The sequence below is a fragment of the Anopheles coluzzii genome, chromosome 3 (assembly GCF_943734685.1).
Source record: "Anopheles coluzzii chromosome 3, AcolN3, whole genome shotgun sequence".
Lineage (NCBI taxonomy): Eukaryota > Metazoa > Arthropoda > Insecta > Diptera > Culicidae > Anopheles > Anopheles coluzzii.
In genome coordinates, this window is record NC_064671.1 from 86612562 (window position 1) to 86633782 (window position 21221).

General features: G+C 43.2%; 1 protein-coding gene across 4 annotated transcripts in view; it reads right to left on the reverse strand.

Moving 5' to 3' along the window:
- The window catches only part of LOC120955710 (growth factor receptor-bound protein 2), a 38993-nt gene extending 17814 nt beyond the window's left edge, over window positions 1-21179 (reverse strand). Inside the window, exons 1-2 of one of the 4 annotated variants that reach the window (XM_040376808.2) lie at window positions 21044-21179; window positions 10530-11468 (exon numbers count right to left, since the gene is read on the reverse strand). In XM_040376808.2, the coding sequence (XP_040232742.2) occupies window positions 10530-10607 (78 nt within the window). In that variant the 5' untranslated portion in view covers window positions 10608-11468; window positions 21044-21179. Of the gene's footprint in view, window positions 1-10529; window positions 11469-12072; window positions 12217-20961 lie in introns of those variants that run through there. The other 3 variants (XM_040376807.2, XM_040376806.2, XM_040376805.2) reach the window with 3 other exon arrangements.
- Between the last annotated feature and the right edge of the window lie 42 nt (window positions 21180-21221).

Sequence of the window (21221 nt, forward strand, 5' to 3'; positions counted from 1 at the left end):
TCTTCAAACACGTGCTGCTACTGCTAATTGTAAATGAAATCAAAACTGAACGACTTAACATTCATCTTTGTTTCGATACATCTTCGAGAAGTGACCAATGTCTGCTACGTATTTGTTGCTATCGAAAAATGTTTTGATATTTTTTTGAGCAGGTACTCGAATCTAACGCCAGGAATCCACGCAGCATAACACGGAGCGCAACATAACAACTAACAGCTGCTAAACGCTTCATAAAACGCTTTATTGCCGGTACCATGTTTTGAATATCCTTAGTAGGCCGCTCATTTTTCGTTGAAAAGCTACCAACCTACTGCGATTACCGATAGTTAATGAAACGCTTAACCTCCTTTCCCAAGCGTTTTCTCAAGCGTTTGGCAGCTGTCAGTTGTTATGTTGCGCTCCGTGTTATGCTCTGTGGAGTCCTGGCGTAATTCTAGCTTTGAGGCTGAAATAATCTAGGCTGAAAATCACAGGCTACTTTGATGACTGGATTCGTATGGAGTGTTGACATGATATCAGCCGCCAACTGTCAAACTCCATATAAAAAAAGCTGGCTAGTATCGTGAAATGCCCCAATATTGGTTTTGATGCTAAAATTAACACACACAAATTTGCTATCAATCAAGAATCAAGAAGAAGACTGTTCAAACACTTAATGGTTGCGCATCGCCCAAAATTACTCATCCATCGTCAAATATCGTTAACGCTTGTCTGGGAACAAGCTGCCATTCCGAAAAAAGCAAAAAAAACGAAACCGGTGTAAATCTGATTAAATACACATTTATCTATCCATTTGCGACATTTTCCATCTGCTCGAATTTATGATTCCATTAATCACAATTTTCCATAACCAGACTGGTAATGGATGGTGGGGATGTGAGACAAGGAGCGAAGAACCAAGCCGGGCGAAGGATGCCAACGAAACACTATATGGTGTGCCACCACCACAATCACTTCTTCCTGGGCAGGTTCGTTTCGTCTGGTGTTAATGTTGTCCTTTACCGCTCCTTAAACTCATTAACGCAACCGTCTCGGCACACACATTAAGGGGCGTGCGGCGGCGCCTTCGTCGAAACACTTACGATAATGTCTTTTACGTTTTTCACCATCGGCCCCCCGTCATCTTTGGCCCATATCGTCGCGAGACAAATTCGAACAAGGGCCAACGACCATACACGCCGCCGCTTTGCAGTAAATTCCTTCGGCGAAGGACGACGTACGGCTCACACGCACACTGATGAGAAAGCTAATAATGGACACACAACACTCCAATTGCTTGCGGGAAAACGAAACAGACAGTATTACTTGGTGATCGATTTTTGTCGAAACATTTCATCACAGTTTCCTTATAAAATCTGAACCAATCTGGTGCGATTTCGAGTGCCCTGAAGCGGCCTATTCCCAAAAAGCCAAACTCTTAACACCATATATGCAAATTCTTCCCACTCAGGTGGGAGTTTCTAGCGTCTTTCCGCTACAGAGCGTTACCGGAGATCGAACTCCAGGAAATTTGAATATCTTATAAAGCATTCCCCATATTCGTCTCTTAAAATCCCATTTCGCGTTACACGGGTGCGTGAAAATGGAACGGCACGTGTGGAAAGCTTCGTTCGATTCCTTTGCCGCCCACAGCTATGGCAAGGCGAGAATCAAAATCGCGCATCCAAGCGTAAATGGGTGGAGAAATGAACTTTTATTAAATGGTGAAACCGACACACCGTGATGTACGCGCGCGTGTACGTGTCTGAGGTGTTGATGATAGACAGCAAGTGCCGATGATGGGCGGCGCGCGTTGATAATGAGGACGTTGATGACAATATTTCACACCGAGCTCCATTTGTGTACGTGTGACGGTTCAGACTGTAAATTTCCACTTTTCACCTCGTTCGCAGAAGAAGAAAAATAACACTGGAAATTAAGGCATTGTTTACCAAGTTGCGTGTAATTGCCTTAGAGTTGCGTTTCTAAAACAGTTAAATTATTACAATCCAGAGGAAACAAATATCATTTTGATTAATTAAGATTTTTATTTCCTTTTCTACTACACAATTTTGATTTCAAATCCATCAACCAAGGAATTATCTGCAACCTGTGAGTAAAGAATTATCCTAAAACATCAGAGTTTCATGAGAAACGTTCACTTCCATAAGAAGGTCTCCTCTCTCTGCCCGACTAAAGCTGCTCGAGATTTGAACTCATGGCGCACATGCTATAAAGTCGCCGCTATACCGAAGACACTACGCGGTGGATCACACAGTGGGACGCAAGAGCTTAATATAAGTATCATAGCGATGTATATCAGCTTTTGCGTAAGAATCAGCGTTGGTGAATTTAAGGCAAACTAATGTTTAGATCAGTTTGCCTTAAAGAGATGTTTGAGAATACCTTCTCAAGACGAGATGTAAAATATAATGTAAATGAACGGATCATCCAGCAATATCGAAATAGTTCCCGATTTCCGTCTTCATAAACAAACGAATGTGCTAGAAGAACATCTAAAAATTAAAAAAAAAGGAAAAGCAAACGAAACAAGCTGTCAACAGCAGTCGAAGGTGACGGAGTTTGCATTGCTAATTTGTGAGACCAGCATCAAAAAGACGCGCATTCGCTAATTGGCTATTCGTCTAGCTCACTCGACCAGCACACACCACCACTCATCAGAGTTCATCATAATCTTCGACCAACAGCGCAACACACACACACAAACATACTCCCATCTGAACACACCGGAACCGGCAACAGTACCGGCGCGACACTTGCAAAGCACTTTGCGGAAAGCCTTCTGAGAAATGGAATTATTCAGCACTAAATGGTTTGCTTTAGCAAATAAGCTTCCGTGCGAAAAATTATGCTCCTTCCCGGCGCTGTTGCGCTTCCGGTGTTGTCCGGACTCCCTCGGCGGACTGAAATTCGTTAAGGCACACTGTGCACATCGGAGAGACTGGCAGGCAGCCGGAATAAAATGTAAATTTAAAACCGGTGTAATTTACAAAACGTTGTCAACAAAACTAAGCCGCTACTTTACTAGTCGGCGTAGGAAAGAGCAAGGTGTAAAGCAGGACCAAATTTGAATAACACTCAAACGACGTGCAAATGAGAGGGGGCAAGGGAGTAGAGCTTTTCCTCTACAGGAGATTGGCTGGGAAAATGAAAATAGTCGACGTTTGGTTTTATTTCTTGTTTCATGCCAATATTTGGCCAAGTCGGTGGACTTGCTTGCTTGTTGCACGTCCGATGGAATATAAATGACAAGCAAAACCAAAAGAGAGCGTCGCGACTCGTAGACTGGGGATATTATTTTGACAAAGTGCCAATTTTCGAACCAGACAACGGACCTGGACCGCGACACAGCCCTTTTTCATTTTAAAAAGGATTCGCTTTTCAAGGACGAAGTGGAATGAACTGAACTTCCCTCGCGGCTGTCCTATTCTCAATTAGGAACGGACCTTCTTATAAAGCCTTCGTTACATATCTACTCCGATGTCTAGGAGGTATTTTGCATTAGTCTGACACGTTTTGCGAAGGACGACAAGTGAAATGTACAGTGAAAGCCTCAACACAAAAAGTGGTTTAATAAATTATGAATAAATATATCAAAAAGTGATCATTGCCCCAACTCAAAGTCAATTCATTTGCTACTATTGAAGAAGTTTTAGCTTTTTAGGAAGTATCTATCATGAAGCTCTTCTGCTCGTCGCAGTCAGAAATGAATCATTTTCATACCCGGACGGAACAACATCTTCAGCAAAAGTTTTACAAAATAACGCATAGCATTAAATCTTTCAAAGTTCAAGCTTTAGCAGGTGAACACGTCACAGACTACAGCCTAGGTAAAGGTAGGGCAGAATATGCTCTTTCACCGCACCGAACCCGCCAGGAATACATTATTGCCAGCGGGCGAAAAGATCGAAAAATGATGAAGCTGGGGAAAATAATCTCAGAAGGGAGAGCGTGGATGGTGGTGGCATGGGATAAGTTTTTCCATTTCACGCTTCACAGCGACCCTCTGCCGCCCTGTTCCCGTTTAACCTTCCCCCTGTGCTAATGAGCCAGAACTATTCCAGGAACAAGTCGGATGACGCGAACGCGACCTAAACGAGATTGTAACGTAAGCCCCACACTACTCAACTTTGCAGGTGCTTCTGGCGGCAACGACGAGTACGGAATAACCTAATCCCGTGCACACTACCCAGGGGAAATGTGCCATTTTCCAACGAGCTACGGGGATACGATGTTTCGTTCATTTTCCTCGGCATGCAATATTGCTACTTATTAACAGCCGATTGAGCGAGAAAATGCAGGATTGAAATCCGCCACCACTTCCGCCTCTTTCGAAGAGCTTAAATAGTTTTAAAGTGGGCAAATAACGTTTGGGAAATGAACAATGTTTAAACTTTTCCATACTAGGACAGTAAATATTCTTGTAACAAAGAACTTTGTTACTTAAAAAAGTTACTTTTATAGAAAAAAGGTTTTATTATGATTACAGGATCATTTTTTTAATTCTAAACTCAATTTTGCTTCCGACTTACAGGACCAGCTTTTCATAAGTTCGGACATGAAAGGAAGTTGGCATACTTTTCGGACTCTTTGCGACATCAAGTGATACATGCATGCCAATGTTTGTGATTTGACAGGCTGTGCCATACGCCAAAAGGAGTTCAATCCTCATCATAGCGCAGCGAAACCTTGTAACGCATTTCAATGCTTCTAAATGACTGCAAAACTCATTTTATCATTACCAAACATGAGCTGAAGCCTTTTTGAAGTCATCTACTGTAAAGAGGACTAGAACCACAAACAGCAATAGTTTTGAGGCACAATCGACCTGCGTGGGACATGAGAACAGGAAGATATTCACCAACATTCAATCTAGTTCCGGCATCCGAACTGGTACTAAAAGGAATAAGTAGACAAATGCATTCAGTGGTACTGGATCTTTCTCCACGGCCAAGGTTGTGAATTGCACCTCAGGCAAGTATCACTCTAAATGTCGCTCACTTATTCAACCCAATCCTAATGTCAGTCTAGGTGGGAAATCTTAGATAATAGAGAAGCTGAAAAGCCTGTACAGGTGATCCCCGAGATACGACTGTATTTGGGACCGAAAAAATGTCCCAAAGCAAGGCGTAAGTCAAAATAGTCGTATGTCGAAAGTCTGCGAACAGAAAATAAAGTTTATAACCTAAGTTGAAGAGTCGGTATCTAAGAGTCGGTATCTAAAAGCCGATATAGATATTCAAGATCGCAAGAATAACATTTACAGATCAGACAGATCTCTTAAGAGATCTGTAGTACTTCCGCACAGGCTTAGAATTGGTGAGTAGGCTTCATCTCCTGTAGATCTAATGTTGTTAAAATACCTAGAGTTCTTAAACATCTTTTTTTTATTCAGGAGTAACGGTCCAAAAAGGCCGTATTGCTTAAATTCTTAAACATCTTCTAAGGAAATTAATCATCTGATCGTCTGTTGATTCGTAGGTTCGTCCGGATAGTTGCTAGTTCGTTCGTTGATTCGTCCGTTAGTCTTCCTCCTGTGTCGTCGTTTATTTCACTAGTGCAGATGGACAATTTTCAATACTTGTGACCGAACTAACTAACGATTAAGCAACCCATTTGGTAGGCGTCAGTTTGCTGTAAACGAATAGACCAAGCAATATCTAACAGCAATAGAGTCTCCAGTAGTGTTCTTTTTAATAGCCCTTGTTTTAACCAAACCAAAGCAATAAAGACGAGTTGTTTCCTGAAGACAAAAATGACACTACTGTTCCTGACATGCTGTTCCTTGTGGTGCAAAATTAGGTCAACCATCGCTCGACGGTAAAACGCAACGGGTTCCATACCCAGAACCATTTCCGGCAGGCTAGGACGTTTAAAAAAGATAGCGTTGCGAGGGAAAAAACACCAAGCAAAGCGAAACCCTTCCATTGCACAGCATGGCTTTCATCTGTCCATCCACGGTGATGTTGCGTCAAAAGAGAGAGATAGAGAGCAGAAGGTAGATTTCAAAGTAAGTTCAAGCAGCACACTTGAACGGATAGCAGGGCAACACTCCAGCAAATCTGCAAATGACAGCGTTCAAAAGCCGATTAACACAAAAAAAGCATTTCCCTCGACATGACTACAAAAAAAACAAGCTATAGGAAACTCATACAGAGGAAAGTCCTTTACTCCCGACAGGAGGAGGTGTTGGTGGTGCTGTGTGTGTGTTTCACTTTGCACCGGAACAATGATCTGCTGTTTCGATGATTCGTTTGACAGAACGGAGTAACAGAGCCGTAGTCGTTAGAGCGGACAACAAAACCAGCCCTCGGGGGGGAGGTGGGCAATCAATCAAAATCAGTATCACCGGACCCGGCCGGTAAAGGCAAGCGACATCAGATGACGAGTTTGCCTACGACAATGGCGAATAAAAAAAAACCTAAATGTTCGCTCCCAGATGGTTCACTGTTCCGAGTTGGGGATGCAAGAGATGAGGACGCACAGGAAGATAGAGCCTACGGAAGACTCTATTGTACCAGCTGAATCTTGCGGGGCTGCTTCTCCTGGGGTTCATGGTTAATATCACTCCAAAGGCCAATTATCACGGAACATTGACAATTATTTGATACAGAGCGCAAAAGGAAAGGCAAAACCCGAGGTGAACAAATTCCCTTTAGTATTGATTGTTCGCATCATGAAGAAGTCAATTGAAAATTTGCAAAGAATCAATGGCTTGGTATTGCTGTCGCTTCTATTGCTAGTGCTCGGGGGAATGTTTGGGCGAATACAATCGAAGCAAAAGGCAGAAGGCACCGTCGTGTCGGCCCGGAAGATGAAGTCGGTTGATTAGAATTTTGAAATTGTCTCCAACTGTGATTAATCAACGTCTTCTCCTTGTCAGAAGACGTTACGCGCGCGGGGGATGCTCAACTCAATGAAGATAAGGAAAAAGTTTGCTCGCTGGTATTGGGCAAGAGAAACAGTTTTATCTTTTGAATGAAAGGGAAATTTTTAAAGGAGATAAAAAGGACTAGAAGCTCTTTAGGTATGACGTTACACAAAATTGAAAATTTTGTACGAATTTAGTTTGCCTCTCAAATATCTTCTTTAACGACTAAATTGATTCTTACTTAAGGAGGGCTTTTACAATTGCAAAACCTATTTGTTGGTACCTCGCGCCTTTTAAAAACACTTGAATGTAGCGGAAGAACATACGCTTTTCCGGAAACGATGGAGCGCTAAACAGTGAGCCGCTTTATTTATTTAATTTCTTTTCCTTCTATTGCATATAGCCCATGTGGTGTTGAGTCAGCACCATTCCCGAGGGGGCCACAGACACGCATGAGTCACTCCACCACTCACCACGCAAGGTAAACGTAGCAAGGAACTTGAAGGCAGAACTCCACAGAACGAGTCCAGTTAGTTCACGTTCCGAACGTCTTTGGTTCGTTACTGTGTGCCAATTCTTTCATGTCGGTATAGGGCCCGGGCCGTGACGAGTAATGACGATGTCTTATCATCGTTACCCCGCTTTTATGCTTGGGCGAAGCCCCAGAAGCTCCCCACCGTTAGGGATGGGGATGGGACACGGTGCGAAGGATGATGAAATAAGAAACAAACATGCTTGACATACTTGTGTTAAAAGTATGTTTGTGTGGGTGTGTTTTTTTTAAGCGAAGAAAGCTTACAAACGGACAAAACTATGTGCTTCTCCACTGACGCCAGCAAATGGTTGGACGTGCCCCTGTTTGTAATTTGAGCAGCATGGATGCATTAGTGACATATTTTAAAATTTTTATGGGTGCCGTTCTTGTGCTGTTGCTAACATAAAGGAAGGAATTTTTCAAATAAATTGAAGAGCCAAGTTGAAGTTAAAAAATAGCAATGAATTTAGTAAAAATGAGTTCACCTGTGGACTTTTTGGTTTTTGTTGAGTTTGACAGTGATTGAACAAAAACATTTAATTTATAGTTTTTAGAACATACTGGCTATATATAAATCCCCTTAAATCCAGCACCGTAATCGAACCCCGTGTGGGTGAATGGAGGAATCAAATTTCCTGTTTTTTTGTTTTTGCTTCATCCTCTCACAAATGGCGCTGTGCCACACTATTTCTTTTTTTTTTTTGCTTTTCGCCCTCTACAAATCGCATTCGAATCGCAAACACACAACAAATCGCGTTTCGCTTCATTAGCATTAATTGTATGCTTTATTAGGCAGCCAGCCGCCGCCGGGTGTCAGTATCAGTCCGTCCGGCCGGCCTTTTACTCATAAACATTTATTGCGCCACTACGATAAAATAACTGCGTTGAGGGGTTGAGGGGAGCTGTTATCTGAGATACCGTGTAAGAGCGAATACTAAGCACACTTCAGGGAGGGAGCAAAATAATATTTGAACAAAAATAAAAATGGTATGGTTCTGTTGCAAAATGTATAATTACAATTTTATGGAACATTTTTATTTCTATCGAATTTTTACAATGTTTGTAGGACATAGTTTACTGGCAACACATCCCATTGCAAAGGCGCGTTGCAAAATTTGCATACAAATGAAAACTCAAATTTTGTTGTTGCTGTTGCTGCTGTTGTTAGTGACGTACTCGGTTTTTGTACGGTAAATGTGAGAATGTATGAATAGTGTAGGGCACGTGTGTTATGCAACACGAATGCAATGTATCGTTGGAAAGAGAAAATGCATATGCTGTTGCTTTCCTTCCGAGAAGGGGGAAATGGTGGGTAAATAGACAATTTAATTTTGCTGCCTGTTTTCATCAGAACGGTCCTCACAAAAACTGAAAAAAACGTCATATTGGACTATATAAAATGCCCTCATGTTGACACTATTACCACTGCACGGTCAACATAGTTGAATCAGCGAATCAGCAGCAAACAGTAAATCAGCGAAAATATTATTACAATTTATTCGCAACAAAGTTCCTCCCGAGTAACAGAAAGTCAATCAAAAGGCCAAGAAAAAGCACCGCAAAATCCGTGGCAAAATAAGCCGATTTTTCTGACCACTGGGATGCGTGGATGTGTCACATTCGCGCCCTCGAGAATGCACATCATGCAAATAATAGCGCATCGTCGTGCGATGTGGTGCCCACCACCGTTGGTCACAGTGTAGACGAGTGAATTGAATTGTTTTCGTACCACCGTACACCTCTCCCCTTCTTCCATGACTCATTGCTCCCCGGGCGAACAATCTCCAGTAGCGCGAATAGACTTTTAGATTGGACTCTGGGTCGCTGCTGTGTGCTCAATTGTTCACTCCGCGACATTGTCTGTCCTGTGTGTTTCTGTACGTGTGCGTGTGTGTGTGTGTGTCTGACCTTTTTGGTCAACGCAACAAACAACAAACAAACCGGAGGGGCCTTTCTACGTCATTGGCAGCGCGCGCACAAAATTCGCAACAAATAACAAGCCAGCCAACACCCAGTGTGGGTGGTGGGGCGGGGACAGGAGTCTTTGGAGGTCCATGAGGCATAGCAAAACGATGAGTCATGTGTTTTCTGAGCTCTGAGATACGGATTTCTCCTCGTCGGACGTGAAGCGGAAGAAACCGGCTCGGGCGGAAAGTCCTAAGACCGCCGTTTCTTTTGTTTGGAAGGGAAATTTATATTGAAAAAAAAAAAAAAAACTTTAGACCATGCTGTGGCACCAATTGATTCAATGCATCATTTTGTAGATAATGATGAATCTGAAATGATTGAATAATGGTCTTAGGAGGCATATGGACGACTTGGCCCAATGGTAGACACGCGGGTTCCAATAAAAAACGTATATGGTTCTGTGTTGGCACATGTTTGGATGCTTTCGATAGCAAAGATTGATTTATCTAGTGATTTGGTATAAATAAACATGAATACGATTGCCTCTCTGTCTGATGTAATCCGCCATTGGTAGCATCAGTCTTATTTTTAAAAATAAAAAGCGTCAAAGTTTTGGCTACCAAATTCACACAGCTCAACAATTTCCATGCAACAATCGTCTTCTTTCTATTCTTTCCTTTTTTGTTACACACTCACAAAAATACTCGAGAATTCCAAAACTAACCTACACACACACCTGTCTCGACAGAAAACCCTTATTACTTAGTCCGCACACAAAAACTGAGAATGGGGATTGAACCATGTCCGACCTTGTAAGAAACTTTCACGCCCATCCGTACACTATTAACTCATCTCGGATTAGCTAGGTTAAAACAGCTACTGATACTACAATGCGCTGGGAGCTGCAAAATCACATTAGCTTTGTATATGAAACATTTCATGAACGAAATAGAACGATTGTGGCGAATCAATTGGCGTTGAAATGTTAAAAAAATGGTAATAATGTATTGATGAAGACAGTGAGCTGCAATAAAGCAATTTATAACCAGTCAGTTAGCGCTGGCTTCGTCGTAAAGTATCGTAATACGCTTATAACAATAGCTACCACAACAAACAACCGTACATCTTACAGTTTTTGGTAATACTGAGTAGTGAAGCTGTTGATGTACATTTTCTTTAGCTACCGTGATGCGATTGACAGTCGTACCAACTCACCTTTAAAACCTGGCTCTTTCTGAAGCTCAGCTCATCATCCGCTGTGGCGTTAAAGTCGTGCTTTGCAACCGCTTCCATGTTTGTGGGTTTTCGTGTGTCCTCCTACCAGGTTGTAAGTGAATCTTGGCGCACCCGTCCGTCCCTGCTGAACGCTTTCCGAAGGGCGATTCCGACAGGGGGAAACGCACTCTTGCTTATCTGCTTTCCCCGGATCGATCACCAAACAAACAAACACAACAATTGTAGCGATGTCGAAACGCTACCGTGAGGCCTGCGAGGCGATGATGTTGCGATGGTGCTGCTGCTGATCGTTGGGCCGTATTAGGGTACCGCGATACGGTGGCGGTTGGCGTAAAGCTTACGGCGTGTTGCTATCACCAAATTGGAGCCTCACTTTGCGGCAAGCCCAAGGGGAATATAAACAGACACACACACACTCTTATCGGATCACCTTCGCTTCATGAAGGCGCACCGGGGAGGCGGGCACCCAACCAGAACAGGATTCACGCACTATTTCTTAACAAACATTCATGTACAGACACTAACACACACATAAACGCACACGAGCAGCACACCTCCTAGCCCAGTAAATGCATTCTTTCACTGAACGCACTACTTTCTATGCCTTTTTAAAAAAAAAATCACCACCTCTTTATGCACCTTTTTACATGTAATATTTTAATTTAAAAAACGTGCACGCTTCTCCACACAACCACACGTGCCTGTACGCGGATACAAACATACACACACACACACGCACAAACAAACACTGACGAATTGCACCAGCTCGCCCGCTTTTGACTGTGATAACTTATTTTTAAATATTATCTTTCTTTGCCACCAACTGCACGGCAATCACGGGGCGACGATGACACACGCAGCAGCAAGGACTGACATCACACATTAGACGACGCACTGTACATTTGGGGGCATTTAGAGCTAGATGGGAGAGAGAGAGAGAAGAAAAGCAGGGCTGTAAAATTAAAATCTACTTCTTCACGGCGGCAACCTACGACACGACGTGCCGATGGTACGTGACGTGACGGAGCGGCGGCCGCTCACACACACCCTACTAAGTAAACAAGCTAAAATAACACCTCCAACAGCGCGTGTGTGTGCGACACGACCGCGCGCGCGTGTGACGTCATTTTACCAGTAACAATTTTAGTTTCCGGCTGTCCGACAACTTTTATGTTACTAATGTTCCAGCAAAAGTGTATTTTATCGGTTGCTGCCCTTTACACAAGCCTTACTAAGCAACACGGCTATCAAGGGGATGGACCAATCACACACGCACACAGACAGACAGGTGAAACCAAGTCAGATCACTCCCCGATGACGTCACTGGTAGTACTCTCGTTAGAACGTTCTTGCGCTCTTCCTTCCTGGATGGACGAGGCACACACACACACACACTACTGTAGCCTGTAACGCGTGAACTTTTGCATTTGCTTTCCCCGCTATCGCATGTAGAAATTCCGACACGTAAAAGAACATTAATCGGCACCTTTTGACCCCCTCTCCCATTCACATACACACCCACCTCTACCGCAACTCTCTTTTGACTGCTGATTACGGTAAGAATTTGCGTGATTCGCGGGCTAGAAGAGTGGGCAAGCAGCAGCAGCAGCAGTCCGTGTACTATCTGCCGTGACGGATCAGAAACAACAAACCATACACAGTGCAAGGGCCACCGACACCGGAATGTGGTGTGGCGCCTGCTTGTACAGTGGGCTCGCTCACGCTCTCACTCTCTCTCGCGTTGCGTTCGTTCTCACGCGTGCAAATGAATGAAAACGTGCATGGATCGCACCCACACACACACACTCACGATGGGAAACCGGCTGGAGCGAGAGAGATAATCGCCGGTGAGATGATTTTGTAGGTGGAAACTTCAAGGTTTATAGAGGGATTAATGGAGCGAACGGTTTCCGAACACGCGCTCCCGTAGACGCTTTCAATCGCACAAATGAGTGTTTTGAGTGTAGAACAAGGTTGCTAAATCTACAAACATGTGTAACGATAGAAGCATTTCTAATCGCATACAAAATTCTTGAAAAAATTTACATTTTTCAATTGAAAAGCGCATAAATTTAAGAGGTATAAGAACATCTTCAATTTGTCTTAAATTAACAAATATGAGGAATTCAGATGAAAAATCATCTGTAAAAGAAATGTTAAGAGAAAATCATAAAGAAAAGTCGTATCAAAAAGGAAAATAAGAGAAAATTTGACGTAGAAGAATAATAAATAAATAAAAAGTGGAGCAAGGAAAAGAAACAAATTAAATAAAACATGAACGAACAGACGTATTAACGAAGTGTAAAACGTGACACCAAAAAAGAAACAAAACCTATGAAGAAAATGTAATTTAATAATAGTGAACGATAGTCTGTCGAGCAAGAGAGGGAGAGCAAACGAACTCACGTTGCGTTGAACTTGAAAGTTCAAAATACGAAATTCTAGAAAGCAAATTTTCAACCGTGTGCCAACACCCTTCCTAGTAACCTTGAGACGTGCCCCAATCGCATCTCGCACGCGATAGTTATATATTTATTTTTGCATTCGTTATCACCCACTCGTTACAATGTTTCCCCGTTTTCGGTTCCACGTTTTTTTTTTTAACTCTGCATTTTTTTCACATTCCATTGAACTCCGAACTTCAGCCTGTGCCCTCCCAACAAACACACACACACACACATTCAGATACCCATTTTCCTCGCCCACAAGGACTGCGAGAGGGTGTTGCCCTCAGGAAATCCATAAACCTTTTTTTTGTAGTTGCACTTGGAGTTGTTCTGTACTGCTCACGTACAGGGCCAGTCTTTATCAGCGGGCGATTCTACCAACACGAGCAGAAACAGACAGTTTCACTCTCACTGCTAGCGTAGCGCCGCCATGCGCTCCCGCGGTCAGTGTGGAAAAGGAAGGAAGTTTCAAGCATGGGGTTTATTTAAAGGAAAAAAAGAAAAAAAGAGAATTTAGAAGAAAATCGCTTCTTTCACCATAATCTACCAGACCGAGTTGAAGCCTTATTCCGAAGATTCTTTTTTTCTGTACCATTTTCTACATTTTCCACTTCCGAAAAGGAAAAAAGACAAGAATTTGCGTGCAATGGAATTTGCTTCTGGTCACTCGTACTCGTTTTTGCTTTCTCTCCACCGCTAGGGGATTAGAGTAATGGGAAGATTTTCGTACCCGGTTTCGCGTTTGGCCGGGTGATCGTAGAATGTTTGCGATAATCTGACAATAAATCTGGATGCCGGCGCCTTCTGCCGTGAAGGTCAATTATTGCAAACACTCCCTTCCTTCGCACCGTTTGGCTGTTTCGTTGATAGTCCCGGTGCGGATTCTCGGATAGGAGGCACTCCCGGCACACCTCACACACCCACCCACAATTCGAATGATCGATGTGCGTTTATCTATATACGGGTCCAGCGAGTGGTTAGATGGTTGGTTGGTCCATTTTTCTTACAAAACACACACACACGCACTGGCAAATCGATGGTGGAGGAGGCAGTCTTGGGGTGGTAATTGGATGTTGGCAGGAAAACGGAAACAATAACCTCCCACTCAAGGGCAGTAGTGTGTGTGTGCGTTTAATTTCCTCTCCATTGAAGGAGCAGAAGAAACAGGAAAGGCCTTTATATATAGGAAACAATAAAATCGTATCCTTTATCCGTAGCCTCCCCGCTTTCTCTTTTGCGCCTCCGAGAACCACACCGATAAATAGCACGCACGTGTTTTGTTAATTTGTGCACACAGAAATAAATGTGACACACAGCAAGAGCGGTTGTGGAAGGTAGTTTTTGTGCTACATATCTCGGGTAAGATAGAAAACTGGAAGGAAAAAAACCACAATTTCATCGAAGATAAATTGAGCGACAGTTATTGAGTTTATCGTTCCAATGAATTCGCCGTTTGGACTATCTACTACAAGTTAGACGTTACTGCTTAGGTTATTAGTTTAGATTATTTTAGCCTTTACAATATAATAGCGGACCGTATGGTAGGTTCTCTAGGGCAACAGATGGCTTTGAACAATGACTCAGGACGACTACAGTCTAGTCCGGATGACTACTCGTCGTCTAACTTCAGATTTTAAGATTTGCACTTGTAATTTGACTTGTTTGAATTCCAAACGGAGTCATTCTGGGTCATCCAGATTTGTTCGGGCCCATCAGGAGTTCACCGGAGTCATTTTACGGAGTCTAACGCGACTGACTCGCATGCAGGACTGAGCGTCTTGCCACAGGTACATCAATCCACCATAGAAAGGAATTGGACGGGCTTTGTTCGAACAAATTGAAGCAATAAGAAGAAAACATTTGAATTACAACACTAAATTGAAACTATTCAATCTGTATATAAAAAAATGCATAGTACCTTAACATTTAAGATGTTATACACAGTCAGGATGTTAAGTCATGTTTACTGTGTGAGTGATACGACTGCAGCTAGTGACTCATTATTCATAACATTAATTTGGTATTTTTCTTCATTAAAAAAGTACAAATAACCATGTTTTTTTTTTTAAAGAATTCACTTTCAAGGGCCACAATGCTGCTCTGTCTTCCCCTACGAATATGTACACCCAGCTTGCTGCATCATGCTTTGGCTTCGGACAATCGAAAGTTAGCTATTTTTAGCAGCACGCAACGAAATTTGCAACAATAACACAATCTCGTGCTAAACCCAGATTTACAACACAACATCTAACTGAAATTGTATGAGTCGAGGGGAACGATGAAAGAGACCAGTATTACGGATGCGGATGAAGAGGAAGAAAGATTTTTTTTAAATCCAATCTGTGAATCGAAGCTGCCAATGTAAATGCCACTGGTTTAAGCTAAGCAAACTAAAACTACAAACATAGTAAAACGACTAGTCGACAGTGTACGTACAACATTAAACTAATTAAATATTTGCTGACGTATTACAAGACCACAGGGGCAAAAACTAACAACAACGCATTCAAACACTTCCTACAGACTGGTAAATACGCTCCAAAGCTGCACAATTACTACACTGCCTGCGAGTAAAACCGCACGAACAATTAAATTAAATTATATACACCAGCGGTGCTTTCCGTACAGAAAAAGGGTTCGGAGAAAATTAAACCTCGAACTAACTTTTCTCGCTACAGCGGTGGCAAAGGTTTACACATGTGTGGCAGAGACTGACTGCTCCCACCAAACAGAGCACCACAACGACACACCAACATTGTACAACGCACGGGTGGCAGCGATATTATTCATCTCTACCAATAAATTTCCCCCATTTCGAGTCGGTGCTAGAAAATGATATCATCATCGGAAAAGCTTCAAAAAGTTGGTTGCGCGTTGCGGTTCGAATCGACATTTGAAGCCATAAAATGTTTAAAAATGAGCAATTTTCTCAATTTTTTCATCCCCTAAATTTGCCTTGTTAATTGTTCTGCACATCTGTCTGTGTGTGAAAAGTTCGCGAAGGAGAGATAATGAAATTAGGAGGGAAAAAAACATTGGACAAAATCGGGGAAAACCTCATCCGTGCGATCATCATGCGCACCACCCACGCTGCTTCTATACATTGTTAGCAGCGTGCGATCTTTCAAGACGATCGATAGTGTGTATTTGTGTATCTGTACGTATGTGTGTGTATGTTTTCTATAATATACCCATTCGGCCCGTTCAACATGAGTTAGCCGGCCAACCCGGCGTGACTAAAAGGTTAGAAGAAGATGCGTCTGCCTGCGGTAGCGCAACACGCACCGTGTAAAGCGAAGCTATAAGAATCTAATCAGATTTTAAAAATAACCAGCCAACCAGCGAAAATATACGGAGGACAGCATGGGGTAGTACGAAGACGCTGGGTGCGTTTTCACCCGGCAGTAATTTTGCAACAGCTAAAAGAAGCAAACAACAGCAACCAGAAGCGCTTCCTCTCACTCTCACACACAGTGACAGAAAATTTAAAAAAAAAAAACAAAAGTTAAACAGAAAAAGTTTTAAAATGGTAGACTGATTTTTCGCTGATTTTTTACGTTACGTAGGGAAGGTAGGTGGGTGCCCTGGTTTGGCAGCGAGTTCAAAGGGAGAGCGTGCAAAGTGAAAAGCATTGTGCAGCTGCGAGAAGCTGGCGGTGGGCCATATACAGTTGAGTCACTTCTCGCATTCACAATGAAATAATCATGGGTTATTGGAAAAGTTTGGTTGGGAAGACTGTGTGCTTCTTCTTCGACAATTTGGCCGATGGAAAAGTGGTAAAATGATACCGCACCCCTAGTTCTGATTAGGAATGTTAGTATGGTTTAGAGAGGCTTTGGCTCCTGCGGAGTTCTTTCGCCTTTCTGATTAGGAAGACAAGATTTTCATTGTAAAGTGTTGTTAAAAAAGCAGCTCAACATAGAAATTTGCTCGAGCAGGTGTCTATTTCTAGTCTATTTTTACTATAAACTACAACTTGGGTTAATAAACCCATAGAAATAGAATAGCCAATAGAAAAGCATTGCAATAATGTCTATAAATAGATAACAGCATTAAACGTTGACGTATACAAAGAAGCTTCTAATGCTTTTATGAATCAATGCAACAAGATTACTATTTTATGGGTTGCTAACTTCTATTCTGGGATCTGGTCTCCTGGAACAGTCGTTAACATGTACGGCTTAACAACATGCCCGTCATGGGTTCAAACCCCAAATGGACCGTGCCCATGCGTAGGATTGATTGTAGGATTGGTAAATCATTTAGTCACTGAAAGCCAAGCCCTCCCTACTATTGGTACAGGCAGGCCTTGACCGACAACAGTTGTTGTAGTTGTGCAGAAGAACAAGAGAGAAAAATCTTCTATTTCTACAAATGTAATACAAATCCTTATTGTAATAACGCTGTCCCATGTTTTTCTGCGAAAATTAACACCTAATCACCATCGATCAATCATACGACACATAGCAATCATGCGATCGTTCCCTATCGATGGATAATAGGAAACTCTATAAACTCAAAATATATTGTTGAAGGCCTGAGGCCAGAATTACCGAGCAGAAAAATTTTGTATATCTAGATAGTGTACAGGAGCTGTAAGTATGTTTTAACAATTCAGCGAATCATTTACGAATTTCACATCTCGATCAGCTGAACAAACATCTGCTTGAGAGCAACCGAAATAATTAAACCTACGACATTAGTCAGGTAAATGTGCGCTTCAAGGAGAGTGATAATATGTTTAACCTTGAAAGATTTACAACGTATGGAAGAACTACGGGAAATGTTTACTTCATACAAGTCTAAGATGTCTAAGACGACCGCTATTTGTAAAAGTGGTACCAACTATTTCTACATCGTCCCTACAGAGTTATTACTGCGATTTAAGAAGGTTCCTAGAACGAGCACGTTGTTAGGCCTTGCCCTGTTGTAAACATAACCAAGACATTGGCTTCCTAAATTTAGTCTAACCATATGTATGATGAACAATACTGCGGGACTAGCAGAAGGACTCAATATAAGCAAATAGAAAAATACAAAAAGTTATTTAAGAATTCTTAGGTTGTTGGAGTTAGTTTTCCAATTTCATCTACTCTACTAACTGACTTGCATTACGCATGGTTACGTCGTGTAAACTCCGAACAAAACAGTCCAGCCAGCCGGTACCAGAACGGGGAATTGGGGAAAGGAATCCTCACCAAAGTTACAGCAGAACTCAATTCAATCAGTTATTTATAGCAAACCGAATCGAACACCGCCCTGAGGCAACATGTGGTTCCGGACAGAGACCAGAAGTGTAAAAGCCTTCCATCAAGCAGCATATGTGTGTGTGTGTGTGTGGCACGTATTGTAAAAACAAACATTTGCACAACACAGTAATCTCAACTTCCGAAGAAACGAGTCGCCGAGAGAGCTCGCGTGTGTCCTCCAGGTCGCCCATTCCCGTCTCGTATCTTGAACGTTCCGTCCGTTTGTCGATGGCGGTTTTGATTGAGCGTACGAACAGAAGTTTTAAAAATACACCACCCCGCCAACATCATACGAGATCGATTATTCAAAACGATTGAACATGGCGCGGTTCTGTTTATACATTTGCGTACAATTTGCGTTTCAGATCTTTGAATAAAAAGGCAAATCTTGTAAGCCAACAAGGGTTACAAGCGATGGTTGTAATTTTCATTTTTACAAAAAAAAAAGAGAAATTGCTGGAGCATGCTCGTACCCTCCTCCTGCACCCCGGGGGGCGGAACGTTAAGTTTGTGTATGACAAACATAATTGAAGGGCACACGGTTGAAGGAAAAACATCAACAAAAAAGCGACACACCAACTCCATGCACAACCACACACAACCTCTCCATGCGTAACTTCTTCAGCAGTGGCTGCAGTATTTTGGCGAGGGAGGAAATTTAAAAAAATGCGGGAAAAAATGTTTTTTTCCCCCTCACTCCAACAACCCCTCCTTGAGGTGCACTCTACAGAGGATGCACTTGCAATTATGAGCGCAAAAGGGTAAAGGGCTGTTTCACTCCTCTCGCAACCCGTTTCGGGCTCTCTACTTCCCTTCCCATCCCATCCCACCTATGACAACCATTTAGGGGGGATTGAAAGTGCTTAGTGCAAACTGCGCGGTTCCGCGTGGAATAGCAGGCCATGTGAGCGGCTTGTTCGTATCCATCATCGCCACCGTATCACCACCATCGCCACACAACCACCAGCATCATCATCATCGTCATCATCGTCGCGACCGTCACGACGTGCACATAAACGGTGGCGCGGTGGCGGGTGTGTATATGTTGCCTTACTGCCTGCCTGAAAGCATATTTAATGTGATTTCTGGTGCAGCACAAACACACACACACATGCACGCACCCACATATAGGAATCTGTCGCTTGCATACATACTCACACACATAGGTGCATATATGACCGGGCGCGCGCGTGTGTTCTCTGCGATGGCTAAAGCGAGATATTTAGAACCCGGGAGGGATACCGCCACCGCCGCCGTCGCCCTGGGTTAATTCACTTCAGTCTCGGTGGCCCTTTTCGAAAATGTGCATTCTTGTGCATACATGCCCAGGCGATGGGAGGGAGCGTAAAATGCATTCCAATTTTTGGTTGCACATTTTAAAGTTTGGTTTGGAAATAAAGTGACCAAAAAAGCTTATTTCACCCCTAAAACGGTCCATTTCAGTTCAAAATAGAGAAGAAAAAAATCTTATGTTTTTATACACACACACACACAGACAGAGGGGGAAAATGTCATCCCGTGCATGGATGCCCCCGTAAGCCTCGTGTGTACCTTTGGGATACACCGTTTTCCCCGCAGGGAACGGTACTGATAGAACGCGCACCAAACGATGGACAAACGGGGGGTGGGAGTGGGGGACAGGGTTGCGGGGAAGGGAAGGGCTGAAAAATACCATCAATAAGCCGCATCTATGATGATGGTGGACCTTTTCTCAGAAACCGTACGCACACACACACACACCTATGCATACACGTTCATGTGCAGTTCGACCGCTCTCATTCTTGCTCGCTCTCTCGCTCGTGTGCGTTTCTCTTCGGACGGTTGTCAAGGTAGAAGAGCGAAAGAGACAGAGACATAGAAGAAGAGAGAGAGAGCGAGAGCGGGACCGCGATGTACCGTCGAAATTGCTGGAACAAAAAAAAATAAAGCACACCATCCCACTGACATTCGGCATGTGCGATTTTAAAATGCATTGTTATTTATAATAAATTGCACAAAAATATGCTTAAAACATGAAATTATTGAACTGGATTTTGTTTTCATCGATTGAAAAAACCTCCCCTATACTATTGAGCGTTTCCACGAGTGCTTGCAAGCAACGTTTAGTTGATGAGGGGAGTGATGGAGGGTTTCCCTCACCGCCTACTTATTCCTCCTTCGCCGCTACCACAGGCCGGCAGTGCCGTGCGGTATCACTGTCGGAGCACTGAACCAATTTTTTGGGGTTTAAAATTATCTTCCGGTTGCAAATGCGACGGAAAGACAGTGTATGTGTGTGTGTGTGTGTGTGCGCGCGTCTGAATGTGTCCTCTATATGTGTGTGTTAGAATGTCGATGAAGGGAACCCAAGCGGCGGGCGTTGGAGACAGAACACCACACACCAAAAACCAGAATCAGTGCACTTCTCTTTCACTGGCGATGGCACCCACACGCACAATTCATCTGCGGCACACACAACCGTACACCCGAGATCAACCACCGCACACACTCACACAAACACACACACACGCACACGCCGCTACAGAGGACGTAGACGACGACCACCCTTTTCTTGCCGTAGCCACAGAAAAGACACCGAAAAAGGTGAAGAGTACGGTAAGAATCTGCGGTGTCTCCTCCCTCACGTTCGGTGCGGCGTGTTCGGGTCACTGCAGATGGGGGACGGGGGGGTGAGATGTGGAAGGGATGTCACTGTTTTAAAGGGGATTTGCATACTGTGTCAGAGGCTTGTACACGCACAATTGCACACGGTTTTTTTTATTCACGGGTAGCGAGTTCGGTTCACGGTTGCACTCACGGTTAAAACTAACGCTGTCGGGGAAAACACAACGCAAACGTAAAACGGCTCGGTCGAGACACACACACGAAAAAGGCGAGCGGGACAAGAACGTTGTCGCTTTTCTCGATGAAGTGCGTGCAGAGAAGGTTGGATCATGGACCGGTTCCAGCGTGACAGCACCGTTCAGCAGACAGCA